The sequence below is a fragment of the Rhinoraja longicauda genome, chromosome 21 (genome assembly GCF_053455715.1).
Source record: "Rhinoraja longicauda isolate Sanriku21f chromosome 21, sRhiLon1.1, whole genome shotgun sequence".
Taxonomy (NCBI): Eukaryota; Metazoa; Chordata; class Chondrichthyes; order Rajiformes; family Arhynchobatidae; genus Rhinoraja; species Rhinoraja longicauda.
In genome coordinates this window covers 3,076,394-3,104,035 of record NC_135973.1, presented here as the reverse complement: position 1 = coordinate 3,104,035, position 27,642 = coordinate 3,076,394, and the positions used below count along the sequence as shown (strand labels likewise).

The window sequence follows — 27,642 nt, the reverse complement described above, 5'->3', positions numbered from 1 at the left end:
AAAGCAGGTGGGTGGAGACATCTTCATGGTGACAAAGCAGGTTTGCAGAAACTTCCAATCCCTGCATATCCAAGTATGCCACTCGTATCTAGGGTTGCCAATTGTCCCGCATTAGCCGGGACATCCCGCATATTGGGCTAAATTGGTATGTTCCATACGGGACCGCCCTTGTCCCGCATTAGGCCGGGGGGGGCACTGTAGGCCCGGACACTGTAGGTCCGGACACTGTAGGCCCGGACACTGTAGGTCCGGACACTGTAGGCCCGGACATTGTAGGCCCGGACACTGTAGGCCCGGACAGTGCAGGCCCGGACACTGTAGGCCCGGACACTGTAGGCCCGGACACTGTAGGCCCGGACACTGTAGGCCCAGACACTGTAGGCCCCGACACTGTAGGCCCGGACACTGTAGGCCCGGACAGTGCAGGCCCGGACACTGTAGGCCCGGACAGTGTAGGTCCGGAGGCCCGGGCGCCGCCTAATGGAGGTTGCATAGCAACCCGCCTCCTGGCCCAGGCGGCCGCCATTAGTGGAGTGGGAGCACGTGGCCGCTGGCTGGGTGAGGTCATGTGGGGAGCAGGGCGGTGAGGTCACCTTGACCCTAGTTATATATGTCTGCAGGTATGGAGTGATACAGCACGGATACTGGCCCTTCAGCCCAACTTGCCCTTACTGACCAAGATGCCCCATCTACACTAGTCCCACCTGCCTGATTTAGCCCATATCCCTCTAAACCTTTCCTATCCTAGCGGAATCAAGAGTTATGAGGAAAAAGCAGGAATGGGGTACTGATTCTGGATGATCAGCCATGATCATATTGTATGGCGGTGCTGGCTCAAAGGGTCGAATGGTCTACACCTGCACCTACTTCCTATGTTTCTATCCAAGTACCTGTGCAAATGTCTTTTAAATGCAGTTATAGTACCTGCCCCAACTACCTCCTCTGGCAGCTCGTCCCATTTACCCACCACCATCTGTGTGAAAAGAGTTGCCACTCAATCTCCTATTGAATCTTGCTCCTCTCACCTTAAAGCTTGTGTAACGTGCGGTAACTTGTGTCTGAAGAAGGGTCTCGTCCCGAAACGTCACCCATTCCTTCTCTCCAGAGATGCTGCCTGACCCGCTGAGTTACTTCAGCATTTCGTGTCTACCTTTGATTTAAACCAGCAACTGCAGTTTTTTTTCCCCTAGTAACTTGTGTGTCGTTGGGTATCTGGTCTGTTCGCGGGCATGCGGTGCACAAATGGGACTGAGCTGCCCGGTAAACTGGGGCAAAGATGAAGGGATGTGGGGGAACTGGTGATGACTAGTTTGCATGGCTGCTTTGGAACTTTATTTCCAGTTTAATTGTGGAAGGTTCCACCCTTCCCCCAGCTCTGCCATTATCCCTGGGCTGGGTCTCAACCAGCGACCGCGTGAGCAGACAACTGACCCAGTTACGTGCCTCTTCGCATTCCTTCCTGAGTTGGCAGCACTAAACCCTGTTTACTTGCAGTAAACTGTTTACTGTAGTTTAGAATAGTTTGGAGTCTGAAGAAGGGTCTCGACCCGAAACGTCACCCATTCCTTCCCTCCCGACTACCTACTGGAATTTAGAAGGATGAGGGGGGATCTTATTGAAACATATAAGATAATTAAGGGATTGGACACATTAGAGGCAGGAAACATGTTCCCAATGTTGGGGGAGTCCAGAACAAGGGGCCACAGTTTAAGAATAAGGGGTAGGCCATTTAGAACGGAGATGAGGAAGAACTTTTTCAGTCAGAGAGTGGTGAAGGTGTGGAATTCTCTGCCTCAGAAGGCAGTGGAGGCCAGTTCGTTGGATGCTTTCAAGAGAGAGCTGGATAGAGCTCTTAAGGATAGCGGAGTGAGGGGGTATGGGGAGAAGGCAGGAACGGGGTACTGATTGAGAGTGATCAGCCATGATCGCATTGAATGGCGGTGCTGGCTCGAAGGGCCGCTGAGTTACTCCGGCATTTTGTGTCTACCTACTGTAGTTTAGAGATACAGCGCGGAAACAGGTCCTTCGGCCCGTGGAGTCCGTGCCGACCAGCCACCACCCCGTACACTAGCACTATCCTACCGCGCACGAGGGACAATTTACAATTTGTTACCAAAGCCAATTAACATACCAAATCTGTACATCCGTGGAGTGTGGGAGGAAACCGGAGCACCCGGAAGAAACCCACGCGGGTCACAGGAAGAACGTGCAAACTCCACACAGACAGCACCCCTGGTCGGGATGGAACCCGGTTCTCTAGCGCTGTGAGGCGGCAACTCCACCAGCTGAGTTTTTTTTAAATTTGACTCTAAAAAAATATTTGTAGTCCTTACAGAAGAGATTTGTGTAAAAGATAGTCCCAAAACTGCAGGAAAGGATTCAACTCTCTGCATTACAACTGGGCAAGGCTGTCAGAATGTGCACATCGCCAGGAAGTGAAGAATCATTTCCTGAATACCGCAGTGGGAACGTTGGCCTGTTGTTTGGGCGTGAGAGGTCATGTATTGAAACCTCCGGTGCCTGCGTCTCTCTCCATCATGTACATCCATTGTCGGCAGCTCCATATCCCATACTCGTGATTCCTGAATGACTCTGCCCTCTGCAGGCCAACTTTTCCCCCAGTCTGAAGAAGGGTCTCGACCCGAAACGTCACCCTTTCCTTCTCTCCAGAGATGCTGCCCGTCCCGCTGAGTTACTGCAGCTTTTTGTGTCAATCTTCGGATTAAACCAGCATCTGCAGTTCATTCCTGCACGTGCTGTAACTCTTCATCTTAGTTCAGTTTAGTTTATTGTCTTAACCCGTACCGAGGTGCAGTGAAAAACTTTGTGTGTTGAGTACAATCCAATCAGCGGAAGCGTGTTCAGTGGAAGAGTGATAGGAGCAGAATAATGCCACTCGAGCTACTGCCTCACAGAGCCAGAGACCCAGGTTTGATCCTGATCTCGGGTGCAGTCTGTGTGGAGTTTGCACGAGCTGCCTGTGACCACGAGGGTTGCCTCCGGGTGCTCCGGTTTCCTCCTGCATCCCAGAGACGTCATAAGATCATCAGTGACAGGAGTAGAATTAGGCCATTCGGCCCATCAACTCTACTCCGTCCTTCAATCTTGGCCGATCTATCTCCCCATTAATTTTGAGGCTATGGTGTCTGGTCCTAGACTCTCCCGTGAGTGGAAACATCCTCTCTACATCAAACAATGTGTCACTAAAGGAGGAGAAAAAACGTCTTCACCCAGAGAGTATGAGAAAAAAACTTTTTCACCCAGAGAGTTGTGAATTTGTTGAATTCTCTGCCACAGAGGGCAGTGGAGGCCAATTCACTGGATGGATTTAACAGAGAGTTAGATAGAACTCCAGGGGCTAGCGGAATCAAGGGATATGGGGAGAAGGCAGGCACGCGTTACCTATTGTGGATGATCAGCCATGATCACAATGAATGGCGGTGCTGGCTCGAAGGGCCGAATGGCCTCCTCCTGCACCTATTTTCTATGTTTTTATGTTTAGAAGAGGAGTGAATAGTAAAGCCAGGGGGGATATAGGTAGAAGGGGGGGGGGGGGGGGGTTAGGGAGAGGAGGGGGGGGGGGGATAGTGAGAGAAAAGAGTAAGAACCAGGGTAGGGGAGAGGCACAGGAAAGATAGGCTGGGAAGGGGTTGTTATTTAGAATTGGAGAATTCAGTGTTCATACATCATACGTTCATACTTTGTGAGCTACCCAAGTGGAATATGAGGTGCTGTTCCTCCAGTTTGCGTGTAGTGTCCACTCTAAGCACGCCAGCGTTTACAAGAAGGTAGACACACAAGTGGAGTAACTCAGCGGGACAGGCAGCATCTCTGGAGAGAAGGAATGGGAGACGTTTCGGGCCGAGACCCTTCTTTAGACCCGAAACGTCACCCATTCCTTCTCTCCAGAGTTGATGCCTGTCCCGCTGAGTTACTCCTGTATTGTGTGTCTACCTTCGATTTAAACCAGCATCTGCAGTTTTTTTTCCTAAGCGTTTACAAGAAGGTTGATTATGGTTTGTGATTAACATTTATGCTAGTGTCTGGTCACAAGTTAATCATCTGTTGTCCCATGCATTTCCTGTGAGATGCTATCGAATGTTGATTCAGGAAGTGATTTTTAAAATGAAGTTATTGTCAATTATATTGCCTCACTGGGTAGGTGGAAGTTATCCTGTCAACTGGTGCATCAACTGGTATTGTGCAGGAAGGAACTGCAGATGCTGGTTCAACCCGAACATAGACACAAAATGCTGGAGTAACTCAGCAGGTCAGGCACAATCTCTGGAGAAAAGGAATAGGTGACTTTTCGGGTCGAGACCCTTTCTCTGAGGAAGGGTCCCGACCCGAAACGTCGCCTATTCCTTCTCCCCAGAGATGCTGCCTGCCCCGTTGAGTTGCTCCAGCTTTTTGTATCTATCATCACTCAGGTTTTGTTCTACGCCCATTGACTGCCTGAAATACCGCGATGTTTATTAGCGCCAATCCAGTGCTTGCTTAAAATTAAATGTTATAGAAACTTCAAACATTCATTTTATTTTACATAGAATTTTCGTATTTAAGAGATGTCTAAGGAAGGATCCTGACCCGAGACGCCACCTATCCATGTTCCCCAGAGATGCTGCCTGACCCGCTGAGTTACTCCAGCACTCTGTGAAACGTCACCTATCCATGTTCCCCAGAGATGCTGCCTGACCCGCTGAGTTACTCCAGCACTCTGTGAAACATCACCTATCCATGTTCTCCACAGATGCTGCCTGACCCGCTGAGTTACTCCAGCACTCTGTGAAACATCACCTATCCATGTTCTCCAGAGATGCTGCCTGACCTGCTGAGTTACTACAGCATTTTGTGTCCATCTTCAGTGTAAACCAGCATCAGCAGTTCCTTCCTACACAAATCAGGGGTGCAATTGCTGATATACACTTGCTATATTTGGGAAACGTTTAAGGCGTGAATCAGACCGTTTCCTGGTCACCTCCAACACCAGATGGCGCACCCTGCGTTCCAGGCAATTGGAATTCCCCATTGCTTGTAACACAGGAAAAAACAAAAGCTTAGAGAGACACAGAGTGCCGGAATAACTCAGCGGGTCAGGCAACATCTCTGGAGAACATGGATAGGTGACGTTTCACAGAGTGCTGGAGTAACTCAGCGGGTCAGGCAGCATCTCTGGAGAACATGGATAGGTGACGTTTCACAGAGTGCTGGAGTAACTCAGTGGGTCAGGCAGCATCTGTGGAGAACATGGATAGGTGACGTTTCACAGAGTGCTGGAGTAACTCAGCGGGTCAGGCAGCATCTCTGGAGAACATGGATAGGTGTCGTTTCACAGAGTGCTGGAGTAACTCAGTGGGTCAGGCAGCATCTCTGGAGAGAAGGGATGAGTGACGTTTCAGGTCGAGACCCTTCTTACAGACTGGAACAGGGTCTCGGCCCTAAACGGCACCCATTCCTTCTCTCCAGAAATGCTGCCTGTCCCGCTGAGTTACTCCAGCATTTTGCGTCTCTCTTTGGTTTAAACCAGCATCCGCAGTTCCTCCCTACACAGAAATAAAAGCTTGTAAGGTTGTCAAACAAAAAGCAGCTTGTTCGATACACCCACCACTCTCTGTGTCAAAAGTTGCCACTTAGGTCCCTATTAAATCATTTCCCTCTCACCTGAAACCTGTGTCCTCTGGCCCTTGATACCTTTACCCTGGGTAAGAGACTCTGTGCATTCACCTATCTATTCCCCTTGTGAATTTATACACATCGATAAGATCACCCCTCAGTCTCCTGCCTACCAAGGGATAAACTCCTGGTCTGCCTAACCTCTTCCTATAGCTCAGGTGATGGAGTGCTGGCAACATCCTCATATTTGGAAATATTATACAAGGGAGCAGCGGTAGAGTTGCCGCCTTACGGCACTTGCAGCGCCGGAGACCCGGGTTCCATCCCGACTACGGGTGCTGTCTGTACGGAGTTTGTACGTTCTCCCCGTGACCTGCGTGGGTTTTCTCCGAGATCTTCGGGTTCGTCCCTGAAGACGTACAAGTTTGTAGGTTTATTGGCTTGGTGTAAATGTAAAAAAATGTCTCCAGTGTAGGATGGTGTTAATGTGCGGGGATCGCTGGTCAGTGCGGACTAGATGGGCCGAAGGGCCTGTTTCCGCGCTGTATCTCTAAACTAAACTAAACTAAAGTAAAAGATTCAGAAACAGGGTGAAGATGAATCTGCTCAGGGGTTGAATTATGATATCGACAGCACGGTCTGAATGTTTGATTCAAGGACGAGGAGATGGGAAAAATTGAAAACTTATTTTAGATTTGACCCGCGTGGGTTTTCTCCGAGATCTTCGGTTTCCTCCCACACTCTAAAGACGTACAGGTTTGCAGGTTAATTGGCTTGGTGTATGTGTAAAATTGTCCCTAGTGTGTGTAGGATAGGTTAATGTGCGGGGATCGCTGGTCGGTACGGACTCAGTGGGCCGAAGGGCCTGTTTCCGCGCTGTATCTCTAAACGGCTGTTTCAGTGACCTGCTCAAACTCTGTCTCCCATGCTGGTGAGTCAGCACTTTTACTCGGCCATCCAACAGTTACAAGAAATCTTTCTATTGCAACACATGGTTCAATGGTTTCTGATTCAATGGTTCAACACGCCCACTGCGTGTGGCAATCTCGTCTGTTCCAGGAAGCAGTTTCTGCCTTCATTCTCACTGGGAATAGATCAAAGTGCCTGGAACGCGCTGCCAGGGGTGGTGGTGGAGCAGGGTTGCCAACTTCCTCACTCTCAAATACGGGACAAGGGATGACCTCACCGCCCCACGCCCCACGTGATCTCACCCAGCCAGCGGCCAATTGCTCCCGGCCCGGGCAGCCGCCATTGGTGGAGCGGGAGCACGTGGCCGCTGGCTGGGTGAGGTCACGTGGGGCGCGGGGCGGTGACGTCACCCTTTGTCCCGTATTTGGGAGTGAGGATGTTGGCAACCCTACTAATACGGGACAAGGTCGGTCCCGTATGGGACAAATCGATTTAGCCTGAAATACGGGATGTCCCGGCTGATACGGGACGGTTGTCAAACCTGCTGAGTTCCGGCAGCACTCTGTGTGTTGGAGGTTACCCGGTAGATGCACTTGTATCGTTGTGAGCGAGTGTGGGTGGCAGGGTGAGTAGTCCGTGCTTCACCCAAACCTGCACCATCTTGTTCCTCAGTTGAATACCTTGTCCTCATGCGCGATGATATCACCAGCGTTGACAGCTCTGTCTATTGTTCCAGAGGGATTAGAGAGCTCAGCAACGTTTCTTATTGTGGATTGAATTTGTATTTCCCAGGGTGAAAATGACGTCTTGGGCTTGTCGAATCCCTCCCATCCACCGATCCAAATGAGTTGATGTTTCTCATTCCACCTGTGGGGTCTGGTGACCTCTCACTTTATTATCTGTCTGATCTATATATATATATATATTATATATATCTATATACTAAAACTCTCGTTTGTTTGTTCCTGAACTACAGCCAAAGCATTACACGATAGCGCAACAATTTTAGGCCCACCTTACTCCCCATCGTCCCTTTGGTGCCAATGGAAGAAGTTTCATTGAAATCGGTGTTATAGTTTTTAAATCATTCACATTTTAAAGTTTAAATCTATCCCCTAGGGAGGGAGGGGAAGGAGGGAGGATAAGGGGGGGTTGAGGGGGATGGAGTGGGGGGAGGGGAAGAGGGGAGAAGGGAGGGCGAGAGGAGGGAGGGAAGGAGGGAGGGAAGGAGGGAGGGGGAGGGGAGGGGGAGGAGGGTAGGGGAGAAGGGCGGGGGGAGGGGAGGGGGGAGGAGGGTAGGGGAAGTGGGGAGGGAGGGAGGGGAGGAGGAGGGGGAGGGGGAGAGGGGAGGGTGCTGCACCAATGTAGGAGAGGTTTGGGCCCAACGGGTCAACTTGGTCCAGTATACATTATATGTCTGAGGAAGGGTCTCGACCCAAAATGTCTCCCATTGCTTCTCTCCAGAGATGCTGCCTGTCCTGCTGAGTTACTCCAGCATGTTGGGTCTGCCTTTGACCTATCACATAGTTCACTTAGTCTAGTTTACTTTAGAGATACAGCGCGGAAACAGCGGGTCCGCGCCGACCAGCGATCCCCGCACACTAACACTATCCTACACCCACTGGGGACAATTTTTACATTTACCAAGCCAATTAACCGGCAAACCTGCACGTCTTTGGAATGTGGGAAGAAACCGAAGATCTCGGAGAAAACCCACGCAGGTCACGGGGAGAACGTACAAACTCCGCACAGACAGCACCCGTAGTCGTGATGGAACCCGGGTCTCCGGCGCTGCATTCGCTGTAAGGCGGCAACTCTACCGCTGCGCCACCAGATTAACCAGTCCTTCATCTCCCCCCTGTTTGAGAGGGAATGATGTGCCGTGCAGCGTACAAGGGAAGAGATACCCTGTTCTGCTGTACTCTGGGCTGTGAAGTGCTTGTAATGCAGAGTTGTGAAAGACACAAAATGAATGGAAGCTGTTTTGTCCTTTTGAAGTGCACTTGTAAGTTGAGATGATCCATTTCTGCTTTGGAACTCGAGTCCTTTGATAAAGCTGTGTGTCTGTTGAAATATTATAATGATTGACTTATTTTCAGGCACGGCTGTTGAAAATGACTGCTTTTCATAACTCAATTACTGAAAGTAGATACTGTTAGAGACCTGAATATACAAAACCAAATTTTATTCATGTTACATCAGTAAATGCAATCACGATGTGTCATTATCCTCTTTCACTGCAACAAGTAATTCAATACGAGTGCAAAAGACACAGAGTGCTGGAGTAGCTCACCGGGTCAGGCAGCATCTCTGGAGAACATGGATAGGTGACGTTTCAGAGTGCTGGAGTAACTCAGCGGGTCAGGCAGCATCTCTGGAGAACAAGGGGAGGTGACGTTTTGGGTCAGGGCCCTTCTTCAGACCCAAAACATCACCTATCCATGTTCTCCGTAGACCACGGATTACTCGTTCACACGAGTTCTATGTTCTCCCACCTTCTCATCCACTCCCTGCACATTGGGGGGGATTTGCAGAAGCCATTTCACCTACAATTCCACGCCTCTTTGGGAGGTGGGAGAAAACTGGGACATCGGAGAAAACTGGGGAGAACGTGCAAACTCCACACAGACAGCACTTGAGGTCAGGGTTGATCACGGGTCTCTGGCGCTCTGAGGCAGCAGCTCTGCTTGTTTGCTATGACATTTCTGCACTGTATTTTATTGAGGGACAATTTAATTGCATTGGAAAAACTAGACAAAAGAAAGAACTGCAGATGCTGGTTTAAACCGAAGGCAGACACAAAATGCTGGAGTAACTCAACAGGTCAGGCAGCATCTCTGGAGAGAAGGAATGGGTGACGTTTCGGGTCTCGAAACGTCACCCATTCCTTCTCTCCAGAGATGCTGCCTGACCCGCTGAGTTACTCCAGCATTTTGTGTATACCTCCAAAAGTAAGTTTATTGTGAAACTGTCAAACGTGTTTCTGTTTCGGTGAAATGAGTGCTGACCATTGTAGAGTGTCGGTAGTTATATTGAAAGCTCGTTGAGATCAGACAGTGTGGTCGGACTGCCCATGGCTGGTGTAAATGATGCTTCTGTCTCCTCCAGAGATCACACGAGTCTGGCTCCAACATTTTCATGTTTAATTCGTGTGTACTTTGCTTGCATCTGAAGTAATTGCCTACTTTATTTGCTGAAGGGATCTATTTTCCCAGTGTTTACACACTGCACCGTTAAAACGGCAGTAGATTACTGCTTCATTATGGTTTCTTGGTTTTGAACTTGGGCGTGCACCTTATTTGCGCCCCACCAATCTCGATGGGTAGATTTCCTTGGCCGTTTCTTACACCCTTCAAAGCTAATTCAGCTCCTCACGCACTTCAAAGGAATTTGGTTCCTTCCTGTTATGAACTGGGGTTCATCTGTTAGCAACTTCAAAGCCTCTCAGCCTTGTTTAATTCTCAAATATATATGCATGTAGCACCTCTTTTATTCTTGTGCTGCAATACCGATTTTTCTTGCTTTTCATTTGGCAAACGTTACTAGGTGCAAGAATTCTTATTTAGCAGATTCATATGTAAGGTAAGGTCTCATAAGAACTAGAGTGCGGACTGAACTTTGAAAATGGCACCAAATATGGTCGCCAACTGTCCCGCATTAACCAGGACATCCCGTATTTTGGGCTAAATTATTTTGTCCTGTACGGGACTGCTCCTGTATTAGGCCCAGGGGGGCGCTGTAGGCCCGGACACTGCAGGCCTCGACATTGTAGGCCCCAACGCTGTAGGTCCCAAAGGTGTAGGTCCCGACAGTTTAGGTCCCGACACTCTAGGTTTCCGACATTTTAGCAACGGACAGTGTAGGTCCGGACGCTGTAAGCCCGGATGCTGTAGGCCCGGATGCTGTAGGCCCGGACGCTGTAGGCCCGGACGCTGTAGGCCCGGACAATCTAGGTCTGGGGGCCCGGGCGCAGCCGAATGGAGGTTGCGTGGCAACCTGCCTCCCGACCCGGCGGCCGCCATTGGTGGAGCGGAAGCACGTGGCCGCTGGCTGGGTGAGGTCACATGGGGCGTGGGGCGGTGACGTCACCTTGTCCCGTATTTGGGAGTGAGGAAGTTGGCAACCCTCGCACCAACCCTCCTTGCATACGGCCGCCTCAGTAGACTATTTTTGTACATTCGCTAATCGAGGATGTGCTTGGGTATGGGAATACTTTATAGACTGTATGTAATAAAAATAATTTCACTGAAGATAGGCACAAAAGGCAGGATTAACTCAGCGGGACAGGCAGATTCTCTGGAGAGAAGGAACGGGTGGTGACCTTACGGATCAACATTCTTCAGACTGTATTTTCAACGCTTCACCATTTGCACATGTGACAATAAAAGCATCATTGAACCATTGAATGAAACATGTGGCACGGTGGCGCAGCAGTAGAGTTGCTACCTTACAGCACTTACAGCGCCAGAGACCTGGGTTCGATCCCGACTACAGGTGCTGTCTGTATGGAGTTTGTAAATTCTCCCCGTGACCTGCGTGGGTTTTCTCCAAGAACTGGTTTCAACCCACACTACATAGACATACAGGTTTGTAGGTTAATTAGCTTGGCGTAAATGTAAAAAATGTCACCAGAGTAGGAGAGTGTTAATGTGCGGGGATCGCTGGTCGGCGCGGACTCAGTGGGCCGAAAGGCCTGTTTCCGCGCTGTATCTCTAAACTAAACTAAATTAAAGTATAAGATTCAGAAAAGGGTGAAGAGAAAACTTCTCAAGCGTTGAATTATGATATCGACGGCACTGTCTGAATGTTTGATGCAAAGGACGGGGAGATGGGAAGAATTGAAAACCTATTTTAGATTCAGGTTTGTTATTGCCACGTGTGCCTTCGTGGTACGGTGGAAAGCTTTGTCTCGCATGCTGTCCAATCAGGCCAGATAATACTGTACATAACTACGGTCAAGTCAAACTCCTACAATAGGTGGAGCAAAGGGGAAGATCCAGAATGCAGATGATAGTTCTCAGCATTGCAGCGCGTCAGTTCCATGGACAAAGGAACTTCAGTCCTTACAATAAAGTCCTCTCCGCTTACCACCATTTCACGGAGGCTGGAGTGATCGATCGTGACGCAGATCGACAACAGAGTGATCTTCACGACGTTTCAGTTTAATTAGTCGTTTATTGAAGTAGTAATACAAACAGATTTGTATTTCTCCCGTCATAGAACTGGTACGAACTGTATCTCGCCATAGCTTCTCCACGTTTGAGCATCCCGTCTCTGCATGCCCATACTGTACCTCGTTCTGGCTCCTCCCAGTACGTTATGCTCATATATATATTCATCTCACGACAACCCCCAAATGTCAAAACATAATACAGCAAGATACAAAATAATATGACATGCTAAACAGCTAATACGAACACAAATGGCCGCTACATCCGCAATGGGAACACTGGTGATAGAGTGAGGTCAAGATAGTCGCAGGGTGAATTGATCGAGGTCCTCCGTTATAGTGGGTTAACAGGGGGAGCGGCTTTGTAGGTCAATTGCCCCCAGTGTGTCGGGAATGGATGAGAAAGTGGGGTAATATAGAACTAGTGTGAACGGGTGATCGATAGTCTGCGTGGACTTTAGTTCAGTTTAGAGATAAAGCACGGAAACAGGCCCTTCGGCCCACTGAGTCCGCGCCGCCCAGCGATCCCCGCGCACTAACACTATCCTACACCCACTAGGGACAATTTTACATTGATACCAAGCCAATTAACCTAAAAACCTGTACTTCTTTGGAGTGTGGGAGGAAACCTAGGATCTCGGAAAAACCCACACAGGTCACGGGGAGAACGTACAAACTCCGTACAGACGGCACCCGTAGTCGGGATCAAACCCAGATTTCCGGCGCTGCAAACGCTGTAAGGCAGCAACTCTACCACTGCGCCACCGTGTCCGCCCTTGATGTTAATAACCAGGAGTCAAGAGTGTGTAACTCAGCGGGTCAGGCAGCATCTCTGGAGAACATGGATAGGTGACGTTTCAGGTCAGGATCCTTCTTCAGAATCAGAGTTTGCACACCCTTTCTGTTCCCCACATGATTTTATACACTTTGCCTACTTTGAAGTGACAAAGGGTGCTGTATAAATGCGTCCCTTAATGAGGGCGGGATACGTCCCATTGTGAAACATTCAGATAAAAACATTCAGTGCAGATTGATTGAAGATTCCAGTAAATGCAATTACACGCCGGACACACACAGGACGGGCAATTGTGTAAACTTTGCTGGAAACGAGAAAACAATGAGTCTTATACGTTCCAACGTTGGTTAAACCTCACTGCTCCAGCGTAGTGAAATGGTGCAGTCACAATGAGCTCTCTGCTCGTCCCACCCACTGACATTCTTGGGACACCGGACTAAAGCTGTTTCTTGTGGCTGAATAATCACATGTCTTATAGTTCTCAAAATAACTTTCCGTGACAGAACGCTCACTTATATATAAAATGTCAGATAAACAGTTCCAAGAATCAAGGGAGTAGAGAGCGTTTAATTGCCATTTGTACTGAAAACAGAACAATGAAATTCTTACTTGCAGCAGCATAACAGGCCTGTAAGGACAATACTCATAGATAACATAACAAAGCAAAAAACCCATTAAATACCCCAATATTAGTGCAAAAACCCGGTCCTGAGTGCAACTATCCTACACACACTAGGGACAATTTTTACATTTACCGAGCCAATTAACCTACAAACCTGCACATCTTTGGAGTGTGGGAGGAAACCGAAGATCTCGGAGAAAACCCACGTAGGTCACGGGGAGAACGTACAAACTCCGTACAGACAGCACCCTTAGTCGGGATCGAACCCGGGTCTCCGGCGCTGCATTCGTTGTAAGGCGGCAACTCTACCGCTGCACCACCGTGACCGCCCAATAAAGCCTTATGCACGCGATTCAACCAGTGTGTTGTTGCTCTCTGAGAGATGATGATTTCCGCTCGGTTACAACGTAGTCATGGGGCTTACAGATGGAAAGGGTCATGAACACCGACTGTTTTACAGCGTGCTAGATAAAGCTCTGACATGTTGTCGGTGGACAAGCCTGTTTGTAATTCGATGAACAGATTATGGTGTAATAATTTCCCGGATTACCGGTCGCTGCCTGATAATTGTGCCCGTCAAACACCCGGTCTAGAGGTTAGACATCGGACTCAGCACCATCTGAATGGAGGAGTACCTCCGCAATCTATTTAAATAACAAATTTACCAAATTTCAGACCAATTTAAGAGAGTTTCACACCAACTTCCTCCTGCACCTCCATCATTCCTCCCTATTGTCTTTCCGCTGACTGGATAGCACGCAGTCAAAGCCTTTCACTGTACCTCGGTACACGTGACAATAAACTCAACTAAGAACCTTTGATAGACACAAAAAGCTGCAGTAACTCAGCGGGACAGTCAGCATCTCTGGAGAGAAGGAATGGGTGACGTTTCGGTTCGAGAGTCTTCTTCAGACTCTTTGTCTTGTGTAGGAAGGAACTGCAGATGCTGGTTTAAACCGAAGATAGAGATAAAATGCTGGAGTAACTCAACGGGACAGGCGGCATCTCTGGGGAGAAGGAATGGGTGACGTTTCGGGGTCGAGACCCTTCTTCAGTCATGTTTACCTTCCGATAAGTTTGGCAACATTGTAGGAACTTTATAAATTCAATTTGTTGTTGTCGCCTCTGATGCTTTCTATCTGTCCTAAGTTTAATTTAGTTTATTGTCACGTGTACCGAGGTACAGTGAAAAGCTTTTTTGTTGCATGCTATCCAGTCAGTGGGAAGACTATACATGATTACAAATCGAACAGTGTACAGATACAGGATAAAGAGGATCATGTTTAGTGCACGATAAAGTCCAGTAAAGTCCGATTAAAGATGGTCCGAGGGTCTCCAGTGAGGTGGATGATGGATCAGGACCGCTGTCTCGTATAGTTTAGAGATACAGCGCGGAAACAGGCCCTTCGGCCCATCGGGTCCGCGCCGACCAGCGATCCTCGCACATTAACACTATCCTACACCCACTAGGGACCATGTTTACATTTACCAAGTCAATTAACCTACAAACCTGCAGACTGGGTCCTTGGATGGAGTCGAGGGGGGACGTAAAGGGACAGGTGTTGCATCTGCTGCGGTTGCAGGGGAAAGTACCTGGGGAGGGGGTAGTTTGGGCAGGGAGGGACAAATTGACCAGGGAGTTGCAGCGGGAACGGTCTCTGCGGAAAGCAAAAAGGGGTGGAGATGGGAAGATATGGCCAGTGGTGGGATCCCGTTGGAGGTGACAGAAATGTTGGAGGATTATATGCTGTATGTGACGGCTGATGGGGTGGAAGGTGAGGACAAGGGGGACTCTTGTTGTGAATGGGGGGCATGGGGAGCAAGAGCGGAGCTGCGGGATATCGAGGAGACCCTAGTGAGAGCCTCATCTATAATGGAGAAGGGGAACCTAAAGAATGAGGACATCTCCGATGATCTGGTATGGAACACCTCATCCTGGGCGCAGATGCGGCGTAGAAATTGGGAGTAGGAGATAGAGTCTTTAGCCTATAAACCTGCATGTCTTTGGAGTGTGGAGGAAACCGAAGATCTCGGAGAAAACCCACGCGGGTCATTGGGAGAACGTGCAAAGATCCGTACAGACGGCGCCCGTAGTCGGGATGGAACCCGGGTCTCCGACGCTGCATTCGCTGTAAGGCAGCTACTCTACCGCTGTGCCACCGTGACCGCCCTGGTTGGTTGTCAGATCTCTACCCCACCACCACTCCTGTGTAATTTTAATCTGCCAGTTTGTGACTGGAAGGGAGAGGCTTTGAAAGCAAATTGTTTTGAATAACAAGTGTGAAATAGAGTCGTGGAGTCGTACAGCAGGGTAACAGGCCCTTCGGCCCATCTCGTCCATGCCAACCCAGATGCCCCATCTCAGCTAGTCCAATTTGCCCACATTTGGACACTATCTCTCCAAACCTTTCCTAACCGTGCATCTGTCCAAGTGTCTTTTAGACGTTGTTATTATGCCTGCCTCAGTTACCTCCTCCTGCAGCTCGTTCCATACACCCACCACCCTTTGGAAACGTTGCCCCTCGGGTTCCTTGTAAATCTTTCCCCGCTCATCTTAAACCTATGTCCTCTGGTTCTTGATTCCCCAACTCTGGGTAAAAGACTCTGTGCATCTACCCTGTCTATTAGAAACATAGAAAATAGGTGCAGGAGGAGGCCATTTAGCCCTTCGAGCCAGCACCGCCATTCATTGTGATCATGGCTGATCGTCCACAATCAGTAACCCGTACCTGCCTTCTCCCCATATCGCTTGATTCCGCTAGCCCCTAGAGCTGTATCTAACTCTCTTTTCAATACATTCCCCTCATGATTTTACACACCTCTGTATGATCACCCCTCCCTCCCTTCACCTCTTGGACGATAGTGAATGAACGACATCTGCATAAGCAACGCTCCCATGTTGTAATTTCTCAGATATATCTTTATTTACTTACAAAGTGAAGGCAATAAATAGCAGAGGACTATTTGAGACTGCTGTGTGTGATCCAACTAAGTTGTGCAATTACGTTTCGGTCGACGAAATCAAAACAATGGTGATGCAAATTAGTTAACGATGCCGCACGTTTTAAGAGGTAAAATACAAGCAGTTAGTGGTGGTGACTCGGTCCGTTTGCGAAGCTGACCGCAGCTAACGATGATAATGGTTGGTTCGGAAGGATTAGCACAGTGGAGAGATCTCTCCCTCCTGTGTCAGTGGTGACCGGATGTGTGTCTAAGTCAGGACAGGCAATTCAAACATTGACCTTTGGGGAAGAAAATCAGTTGTGGATGTTGTGATGGAGGGTCCTTCCAAAATGCATAGAGAGATCATTCATTTGGTCGTTTTTCTTTTGTGTTGAGTAACATTCGGAACAGTGGGTTGACTTCACAGCTTGGATTATCCAATTGGTCTATCGAAGGCACGTGTTTGGCCTCTGAGGCTTGTCAGCTGGTGTTGGAGCGTGCAGACGAGATCAGGATTCAAACCCTGTCCACAGTCAGTTTTGCTGGTTGCTCACCCAAGAAAAGGCTTTAATTCAGTTTTAATCAGTACAAACGTTTTGAATCGGGGGAAATAAAACCTGCAGATGCTGGTTAAAATCGAAGGTAGACACAAAATGGTGGCGTAACTCAGCGGGGTCAAGCAGCATCTCAGGAGAGAAGGAATGGGTGACGTCTCGGGTCGAGACCCTTCTGCAGACTGGAGCCCCCTCCCCTGACATCAGTCTGAAGAAGGGTCTCGACCCGAAACGTCACCCATTCCTTCTCTCCCGAGATGCTGCCTGACCCGCTGAGTTACTCCAGCATTTTGTGTCTAACTACAAACTTTTTGAAGGTTTCTTTTCACAGTTTGCCATTCATTCGGCCTTGAATTGAAACGTCCAGCACGGAAACGGGCCCTTCGGCCCACCGAGTCCACGCCGCCCATCGATCACCCATTGACACACTAGTTACATGTTATCCCACTTTCTCATCCACTCCCTACACCCTAGGGGCAAGGTACGGCATGGAAGCAGGCCGTTCGGCCCATCGAGTCCATGCCGACCATCGATCGCCCATTCACACTAGTCCTATGTTATCCCACTTTCTCATCCGCTCCCCACACACTGGGGGGCAGTTTACAGAGGGGCCGATTAACCTACAATAAACCCGCACGACTTTGGGATGTGGCAGGAAACCGGAGCACCCAGAGGAAACCCACGCAGTCACAGGGAGAACGTGCAAACCAAAGATACTAGAGGAGCAAGATGGACCACTCCGTCGAAATCGCCTATACTGAAGTGTAGTACGCAAAGGAGCGTAAAGTCCGCCATTTTAGTAGGCAAAACCCGACATTCGCTACGCCTCTCGCAGTGTGATCAGTGTTATGGGGGAACAGTATGTGTGATGATACCATTAAAATGCAGAATGTATCTCGTCTATCAATTCACAGATTTTTGTTATTTTTCTTTTTAAACGTTTCTGCAAGTTTCTGCCTACTAAAATGGCACCTTGACATAATAATAATAATAATATATTCCTTTATTCGTCCCACACCGGGGAAATTTACAGACATACTACGGTTTTTAGGGTCGAGTAGTCTATCTTGCTCTGCTCTAGTATCTTGGGGTCAAAGTGATAAAGGTATTAAGTATAGAAGTTGGGATGTTGTGCTACAGTTGTACGAGGCGTTGGTGAGGCCGCATATGGAGTATTGCGTTCAGATTTGGTCACCCTGCGATCGGAAGGATGTCCTGAAGTTGGAAAGAATACAGAGAAGGTTTACGAGGACGTTGCCAGGACTCGAGGGCCTGAGCTACAGGGAGAGGTTGGGCAGGGCTAGGACTTGGAGTGCAGGAGGATGAGGGGGTTTCTGCCGACTAAAATGGCGCCGTGACATACTACGGTTTTTAGGGTCGAGTGGTCTATCTTGCTCTGCTCTGGTATCTTTGGTGCAAACTCCACACACACGCACAGACAGCACCCGAGGTCAGGATCGAACCCGGGTCTCTGGCGCCGTGAGGCAGCGCCGCCGTACCGTCCAACGAAGATGTAGACGCAACCTGTGACGTCAGTGAACCTCTGACAACATATTCCAATTACCGGGGTTAGCTGAAAGGGTTGGTTAGTAAAAGCCAGTGTGATTTTCTACTGGGGATTGATTTGGGGCCTTTATTCGCCTGCTGGGCCTCGGCACTGGTAGGCACGATGCTGCTCTTGGCCACAGGCCGTACCTACCTCAGCTCAGTACGACCTGTGGCTGCCTCTCCATCTGTTGGTCTGAGCAACCCTCAGTCTGACAATCCAGCCTCCGCACCAGCTGCCTGAGCTTGCTGGTGAAGTTCCTGTGCATGTAGGTGTAGAGCAGAGGCACCACAAAGCTGCAGGAGTAGGCCAACAGCTTGGACAGGCCGTTGACAAAGTAGTAGACGTGATACCGGCTCACCAGGTCCGCTCCCCTCGGCCTGTAGGCGATGTGCACCAGCAGCGTGACGTAATACGGGGCCCACAGCACCAGGTGCGTACAGGCCGTGGCCACCAGGAGCGAGTGGATGGAAGGGTCAGGCCTGGCCACGTCCTGGTCAAGAGGGGTGGACTGGTTCCGAATGCGGAATATCAATATCAAGGCGTAGAGGACCGCGCCGGCCGGCACAAAGAAGCCGATGAACACCATGATGGTGTCCGCCACCTCTTTATTCTGTATCTTCGAGCACTCGATGATCTTGGGCACGTGGCTGCAGACGTAAAGAAGCAGAGAGGAGAAGCTGGTGAGGACCGCCCCGCCCCAGACGAAGCCGCACACATGCTTGGTGTTGTAGACGCTGGACATGTAGGTCCGTGGCAGGGCCTGCTCGATGTAGTAGTCCAAGCAGAGCAGCGTGGTGGAGTACATGGTGACCAGGGCGGAGATGTTGAAGAGTATCAGCAGGGTGATGTACACCTCCCTGTTGAAGCTCCACACGGCCCACTGCGGGTTGTCAGGGCCCAGCAGCTGGACCAGGGCCACCAGGCTGAGGATCAGGCCAGCGACGGCCATGTTGACAAAGTACACGTCGGGCATGGTCATGGACGGCTTGTTGTAGAGGTTGACGAGGACCAGCAGGGAGTTGTAGCAGATGCTGAAGGGGAAGCAGATGATCAGGTACACTACGGACAGGACAAACAGGACCAGCTCCAGGTCGTAGCACAACTGCTGGTCCAGGCCACCCACCGTGCCATTGGCACCCGCACAGCTCCACATCCTGCCCCCTTCACTCGCCTTCATCCAGGCCTGCCTGCAAACACAAAGACAAATCACACTTAGAAATCTGAAGAAGGGTCTCGACCCAAAACGTCACCCGTTCCTTCTCTCCAGAGATGCTGCCTGACCAGTTGAGTTACTCCAGCATTTTGTGTCTACCTTCAATTTAAACCAGCACCTGCAGTTCTCTCCTCAACCTTTGGGTTGAGGTGTGACACAAAACAGAGACATCTTTTGCCAGAAACCAGAAGCTGGAATCTTGAGCAACAGACACACAAAGTGCTCTAGTAACTCAGCAGATCTGGCAGCATCTCTGGAGATAAAGAACAGGTGACGTTTCAGATGGGAAGAAGGGTCCTGAAACGTCACCTATTCCTTTTCTTCAGAGATGCTGAGTTACTCCAGCACTCTGTGAAACCTCACCTATCCATGTTCTCCACAGGTGCTGCCTGACCTGCTGAGTTACTCCAGCACTCTGTGAAACGTCACCTATCCATGTTCTCCACAGATGCTGCCTGACCCGCTGAGTTACTCCAGCACTCTGTGAAACGTCACCCATCCATGTTCTCCACAGATGCTGCCTGACCTGCTGAGTTACTCCAGCACTCTGTGAAACGTCACCTATCCATGTTCTCCACAGATGCCGCCTGACCCACTGAGTTACTCCAGCACATTGTGTGCAGCATCGCTGGCATTTTGGGTTTACTCAATACTGGCCTTGGCAGCAACATCTCCATCCCATGTATGAATAAAAAATGTCAAAAACAGATACTTAAGGATTGCCTAATATAGTAGCACAACTATTGAGGAATGTGTCCACAGTGTGTGAAACACAGTGCACAAATACTGGAGTCTTTCAGCTGCCTCGCTGAAGGTTTAGCAACTGTTTTGATTGAAAGTTCAGAAATAAACTGGTCAAGTCAAGTCAAGTCACATACAAGATGTGCATATCCCACATATCCCACCTCCATTATTTGACTGTGAAATTAAAAGTGGGAGGAGTTGGCTGCGCCTAACGGCTGCGGCTCTCTGGCAGTCTGTTGTCTTTTTTTCTTTTTTTTTGTTTGTGTCGGTGTTGGGATGGTTTTTGTTTCTGTTTTTGGCTGTGTATGTGTGGTGGGGGTGTGGGGTGTGGGTGTGGGGTGGGGCGGGGGAAACCTTTCTTTTATTAGGTCTCTTCCCCGGGGCGCAGCTCGCCCGCGGGGCCTTCCATCGCCCGGTGCGGCTCGGCTGCGGGATGTTTCGGTGCCCGGTGCGGCTCAGCCGCGGGACGTTTCGGTGCCCGGTGCGGCTCGGCCGCTGGACTTAACATTGCCCGGTGCGGCTCGGCCGCGGGACGTTTCAGTGCCCGGTGCGGCTCGGCCGCTGGACTTAACATCGCCCGGTGCGGCCGCGGGAGGTTTCGGTGCCCGGGGCGGCTCGGCCGCGGGGCCTTCCATCCTCTTGCGGGGGCTGTGCGTGTCGGTTGCTTCGGTAGGGGTCGAGCTGCCTGTCCGTGGGTGCGGGGGGAAGAGAGGGGAAGTTTTGTTGCCTCCATCACAGTGAGCGGGTGTTTGGAGTCACTGTGATGGATGTTTGTGTTGGGGTCGTGTGTCCTGTGTTTTTTTTTCTTTTTTGCTGTCTTGTGACAGCTGAAATTTCGTTCGGTGTTGTGCCGAATGACAATAAAGTGTTGTTATGTTATGTTATGTTATGTTAAAAGAGAAATGAAGCATCTTTCTCACTCTTCTCACAGCTTCTTTAGTTTAGTTTAGTTTAGAGATACAGTGCGGAAACAGGCCCTTCGGCCCACCGATTCCGTGCCGACCAGCGATCCCTGCACACTAACACTATCCCACACACACACTAGGGAATATTTTACATTTACACCAAGCCAATTAGCCGACAAACCTGCACGTCTTTGGAGTGTGGGGGAAACCGAAGATCTCAGAGAAAACTCACGCAGGTCACGGGGAGAACGTACAAACTCCGCACAGACCGCGCCCGGAGTATTATATTGGAGCACTCTGTAAGTGCTCCTGCTTTCTGTTCTCTCTCTCTCCAGCTCTGTCCAATTGATAGAGGTTGGTTACTATGGTCACGGGGAGAAGGTGGAATCTCCGTGCAGACAGCACCCGTGGTCAGGATCAAACCCAGGTCTCTGTCACTGTGAGGCAGCAACTCTGCCACTGCACTGTACTGCCGCCCTTACCCGGTCATTGTCATAAGGTTGTGGGCAGAAGCTTGCTCATGCAAACAGGCGGAAACATTTCCTAGATTACAACATTGTTTGCAGTTCAGAAGTCCACATGTATATCACTTAAATGCAAGGCTGCGATTCTCCAGCTGTTTCAAGGGTCTGCTCCGTGCTGTATGACCCTGTGACACACTTGTTTCAACTCATAAAGCACAATTAAAAGGTTAACAAGATATTAACCTTTCAGGAGCCGCAGCGGTAGAGTTGTTGCTGCCTCACAGCGCCAGAGACCCGGGTTCAATCCTGACTACGGGCGCTGTCTGTACGGAGTTTGTACGTTCTCCAGGTGACCTGCGTGGGTTTTCCCTGAGATCTCCGGTTTCCTCCCACACTCCAAAGACCTGCAGGTTTATAGGCTAAAGACTCTATCTCCTACTCCCAATTTCTACGCCGCATCTGTGCCCAGGACGAGGTGTCCATACCAGATCATCGGAGATGTCCTCATTCTTTAGGAAACGGGGGTTCCCCTTCTCCATTATAGATGAGGCTGTCACTAGGGTCTCCTCGACATCCCGCAGCTCCGCTCTTGCTCCCCATGCCCCCCATTCACAACAAGAGTCCCCCTTGTCCTCACCTTCCACCCCATCAGCCGTCACATACAGCATATAATCCTCCAACATTTCCGTCACCTCCAACGGGATCCCACCACTGGCCATATCTTCCCATCTCCACCCCTTTTTGCTTTCCGCAGAGACCGTTCCCGCTGCAACTCCCTGGTCAATTTGTCCCTCCCTGCCCAAACTACCCCCTCCCCAGGTACTTTCCCCTGCAACCGCAGCAGATGCAACACCTGTCCCTTTACGTCCCCCCTCGACTCCATCCAAGGACCCAGTCTTTCCAGGTGAGGCAGAGGTTCACCTGCACCTCCTCCAACCTCATCTACTGTATCCGCTGTTCCAGGTGTCAACTCCTGTACATCGGCGAGACCAAGCGCAGGCTCGGCGATCGTTTCACTGAACACCTCCGCTCAGTCCGCCTTAACCAACCTGATCTCCCCGTGGCTCAGCACTTCAACTCCCCCTCCCATTCCCAATCTGGCCTTTTTGTCCTGGGCCTCCTCCATTGGCAGAGTGAGGCCCAGCGCAAATTGGAGGAACAGCACCTCATATTTCGCTTGGATAGCTTACACCCCAGCGATATGAACATTGACTTCTCTAACTTCGGATAGTCCTTGCTTTCCCTCTCTCTCCATCCCCTCCCCCTTCCCAGTTCTCCCACCAGACTCACTGTCTCCAACTACATTCTATCTCTGTCCCACCCACTCTCTTGACGTCAGTCTGAAGAAGGGTCTCGACCCGAAACGTCACCCATTCCTTCTCTCTGGAGATGCTGCCTGTCCCGCTGAGTTACTCCAGCATTTTGTGTCTATCTTTGGTTTAAACCAGCGTCTGCAGATCCTTCCTGAACAAAGCTCGGCCTGCTTCAAATCATAAACCCCAATTAAAAGGTTAACAGAATATCTGGCATTTATTAAATGAGTGGTCTAGCTTGTTGCTGGTGAAGTAATCCTGTAAACCATCTCCCCAGAGACATTCTCTTTATTTGTGGCTGCCTGCCCTTACATCCCTGGCCAGCATGGAGACAGCTCAATGAGTTTACCAGACAAGTGTTGTTGATCACAAAACTGTCCATGATGACCCAACCATGGCTTCTCCACCCAGACGCAAAACGCTTAGCACCACAAATGTTTACTGCCTGTCTATCTTTCCAATCTTCACATTGAAAAATGCCTTACCAGTCGCACTCTGTCGTAGACTCAGACAGCACGGAAACAGGCCCAACTCGTCCATGCCGACTACGGTTGCCAACTATCTCACTCCCAAATATGGGACAAGGTGACGTCACCCAGCCAGCGGCCACGTGCTCCCGCTCCACCAACGGCGGCCGCCCGGGCCGGGAGGCGGGTTGCTACGCAACCTCCGTTAGGCGAACACACTTTGCCCCACTCCCTGAACACACTCCGTTAGTCTACACTGTCCCGGCCTACAGCGGCCTGCGGGCCTAATACGGGACAGTTGGCAACTGTCCAATATTGGCCCAATATTTTGGCCCAAAATATGGGATGTCCTGGCTAATATGGGACAGTTGGCAACGCTAATGCCGACCAACTTGTCTCATGTACTCCTTGGACAGGTGCATGAACAGGAAAGGTCTAGAGGGAGATGGGCCAAACGCGGGCAGGTAGGACTAGTGTAGATGGGGCATGTTGGTGGTGGCTCTACGCTGTTGGAAGTGGTGGGAACAGGAGCTACCAGTGACAACAAGGCTGTGCTTTGAACAAAGTATCACTCAGGCCTCAGGGAGCTGTGGAAGTGCACAGAACGTAATGTAATGACTGGGTGGGGGAGTGACCGGTTATTGGGATCAGTTGATAACGTTAAACAAAGCCAAGCCAACGGGTCTTTTGTGCAACATGTCTGAGACCGTTCACAATGGCAGGCCTCACAGGGGACAAAGGCCAGGCCACAATTTCCTGCCCGCTGTCAGGCTGAGTTACTGTGCAAACCTGCACATCAGTGAATGTGAATGATCTTGCTTGCTGAAGCAGAAACATGCTGAGCAGGTTGCAGTGTCTACTGGGCAGCGACTGCTGCTAAAACCATTTCATATCAACACACTGGCGTGGTGGGCAAAGGGGACTGGAGGTTGCTGCACCTTCAGTGCCTTGCAATCTGTGGGGTAGTTCAGGCCAAACGGGCAGCGCCTGGAACAGGAGCAGGTTATTCAAGGGGACCTCAACGCTGATATCTCACTGTCATCCATTGCTAGCAGCCTCGGTGCAACACACTGTGTGTGTGTGTGGGTGTGTGTGCACTGGTGTGTGTGCACTGGTGTGTGTGTGTGGGTGTGCACTGGTGTGTGTGTGCACTGGTGTGTGCGTGGGTGTGTGTGCACTGGTGAGTGTGCACCGGTGTGTGTGCACTGGTGTGTGTGCACTGGTGTGTATGCACTGGTGTGTGTGGGTGTGTGTGCACTGGTGTGTGTACGTGTGTGCATGCACTGGTGTGTGGGTGTGTGTGTGCACTGGTGTGTGTACGTGTGTGCATGCACTGGTGTGTGCATGCACTGGTGTGTGCACTGGTGTGTGTGTGTCTGTGCATGTGTGTTTGTGCACTGGTGTGTGTGTGTGTGTGTGTGTGTGCACTGGTGCGTGTGTGTGTGTGCACTGGTGTGTGTGTGTGTGTGTGTGTGCGGGCGTGTATGTGTGTGTTTTCCTCCCCACATGAGTGATAGCCGTTGCCAGCTTTGTCTTGGGTGACCACACACTGTGAATGTTCTCACTTCACTTACCATCAGGTAAACGCAAACCAGCCAAAGAAATGATTACGGGATTGAGGTGTACTTTGACTCCATTGGTTCAAAGAATGTGTTACAGGATTTTTAAATGCAGTCAACGTTTTGTTTTGAACTTCAGAAATTAACCCTTTTGGTGCCAAATGCTGTATCTCACGATCAAGAAAATTGTGTGCAGGTTTTTCAAGTAGAGTTTGAACTACATTTCCGTCCCACCTTTTCCTTCTTGTTTAGTTAGTTCAGTTCAGATCAAATCAGTTTAATTTAGTTTAGATTAGTACATTTTAGTTCAACTCACCTTAGTTTAATTCACAAAATGCTGGAGTAACTCAGCGGGTCAGGCAGCATCTCAGGAGAGAAGGAATGGGTGACGTTTCAGGTCGAGACCCTTCTTCAGACTGATGTAAGGGGAGGGGGAATATTACTGCTGAGGTGACCTGCTGTCTTGTCAAATACATTTAATTGTACCGTTGACCCTGTGCCAGAAGGTTCTGAAGAAGGGTCTCGACCAGAAACGTCACCCATTCCTTCTCTCCTGAGATCCTGCCTGTCCCGCTGAGTTACTCCAGCATTTTGTGAATAAATATCTTCAATTTGTACCAGCATCTGCAGTTATTTTCTTACACTAGTTTAATTCAACTTAGTTCGGTTTAGTTTAGTTCATTGTTGTCAACTGTACAGAGACACTGTGACAAGCTTTTACTTACAGGCTTGTGTACTGCCTCAATGTAATCTACCATTCTCACCCTCTTGTACCTGGGTATGTTAGTGTTTACATGTAGTAAGACTTTTACTGAATAGTATGCAGAAATAATAATTTTGCTGTAACAAGGTACAACGAAGTCCCACTGAACCATTTACGCGTTATTTACACAGTCTGAAGAAGGGTCTCGACCCGAAACGTCACCTACTCGTTTTCTCCAGAGATGCTGCCTGTCCCACATTTTGTGTCTGTCTACCTTCAGTGTAAACCAGCATCTGCAGTTCCTCCCTGCACACCTGGTTTTTTTTGTTGGCTCCACTACAGATGTTCATGCTTTTAGCTATTGAGGTTCTGAACTCTGCCGATCTCTCTCTCTGCCTTTCTCCCCTCAAAGGCCGAAGTTAAAACGGACCACTGCGAGCCAGCTGTGGGCCACTTGTCCCGATACTCTGCAGGGTTTTGTGTTCAGTTGTAATGGGTGCTGTTTTGGAGGAAGATCTTGATGCGTTAAAATGTAATACAGGAACTCCCCGACTAACGATGCTTCAACATACGATACTTTGACATCACAACGGTGCAAACGCTGGGCAACGGCAGCGACCCGCAGCGCGCTTACGGCCACGTGATCACGGGCATTAAATGCATTTCGACGTACGATATTTTCGGTTTGCGATGGGTTTATCAGAACGTGACCCCATTGTGAGTTGAGGAGCACCTGTATAAATGCAAGTTCTCGTGGCTACTTGTCTTCGTGTTAAAAGTTACACAGAAATTGCAGAGTTCTATTCAATATGAAATTTGGCTCACAAACCTTTCATTCTTTGAAACCTCAAAGTGTATCGCACAGGTATTACATTACAAAAAAGACACAGAGTGCTGGAGTAACTCAGCGGTTCAGGCAGAATCTGTGGAGAACATGAATAGGTGACGTTTCACAGAGTGCTGGAGTAACTCAGCGGGTCAGGCAGCATCTGTGGAGAACATGGATAGGTGACGTTTCACAGAGTGCTGGAGTAACTCAGCGGGTCAGGCAGCATCTGTGGAGAACATGGATAGGTGACGTTTCACAGAGTGCTGGAGTAACTCAGCGGGTCAGGCAGCATCTCTGGAGAACATGGATAGGTGACATTTCACAGAGTGCTGGAGTAACTCAGCGGGCCAGGCAGCATCTCTGATGAACATGGATAGGTGATGTTTAGTTTCGGGTCGGGACCCTTCTTCCAACCTATTGAAATGGCAGGGATGGGAAGAGAGGAGAAGCTGGAAGAGAGGTGGTGGGCGGGACAAAGTTTAGCAAGTGATAGGTGGATACAGGTAAGGCGGATTTTACTGGCAGATGGGTGGATAAAGGCCAGAGATGAAAGGAATACAAAAGGCCGTGAGATGAGAGAAGTGGCGAGAAATGTGAAGCAAGAGGAAGGGATATGGGTGGAAGAGAACCGGGGTGGTGAGGCTGACTCGGGTTTATATCACAATCGTTAGACACCCCTTACTGCCAGGTGCTACATGTTCCAAAACAAGTTTATTTCCAGAGCAACAATTATTAAAATTACTATTATTTGTTAAGTTGAGGAAAGGTTTATGAGCGAGTTTAAAATATTGGCAAGCATCTACCAGATGGACCTCTGTACTCCTGTGAATACACAACTAAGATAGTTATCTTATAACTACTTGAATTCATTATCTATAGCAGTTACACTTATTTATATCAATTTTTAACATCGTAAAACTTTCCAGGCTACAGCGCGGAAACAGGCCCTTCGGCCCACCAAGTCCGCACTGACCAGCGATCCCCGCACACTAATACTATCCAACACACCAGTGACAATTTACATTTTATACCGAGCCAATTAACCTATAAACCTGCACGTCTTTGGAGTGCGGGAGGAAACCGAAGATATCAGAGAAAACCCACACAGGTCACGGGGAGAACGTACAAACTCCGTACAGACGGCGCCCGTAGTCGGGATGGAACCCGGGTCTCTGGTGCTGTGTGCACTGTAAGGCAGCAACTCTACCGCTGCGCCACCGTGACCGCCCTATTTGATAATAACAGTTGGGTAGAATTCTAATTAGAAATTTTGTCAAATGGCTTGAGTT

At 49.6% G+C, this 27,642-nt stretch overlaps 2 protein-coding genes across 7 annotated transcripts in view; one reads left to right on the top strand and one right to left on the bottom strand.

Annotated features, from left to right (window-relative positions):
* Nucleotides 1-27,642, top strand: part of chlsn (cholesin) — a 186,323-nt gene that overhangs the window by 88,433 nt on the left and 70,248 nt on the right. The window lies entirely within an intron of this gene.
* The window catches only part of gpr146 (G protein-coupled receptor 146), a 70,760-nt gene continuing 54,795 nt past the window's right edge, over nucleotides 11,678-27,642 (bottom strand). For 5 of the 6 annotated variants that reach the window (XM_078417607.1, XM_078417606.1, XM_078417610.1 and 2 more), the window contains one exon: nucleotides 11,678-19,343. In XM_078417607.1, the coding sequence (XP_078273733.1) occupies nucleotides 18,308-19,333 (1,026 nt within the window). In that variant the 5' untranslated portion in view covers nucleotides 19,334-19,343 and the 3' untranslated portion in view covers nucleotides 11,678-18,307. The remainder of the gene's footprint in view (nucleotides 19,344-27,642) is intronic. The other variant, XM_078417609.1, reaches the window with a different exon arrangement.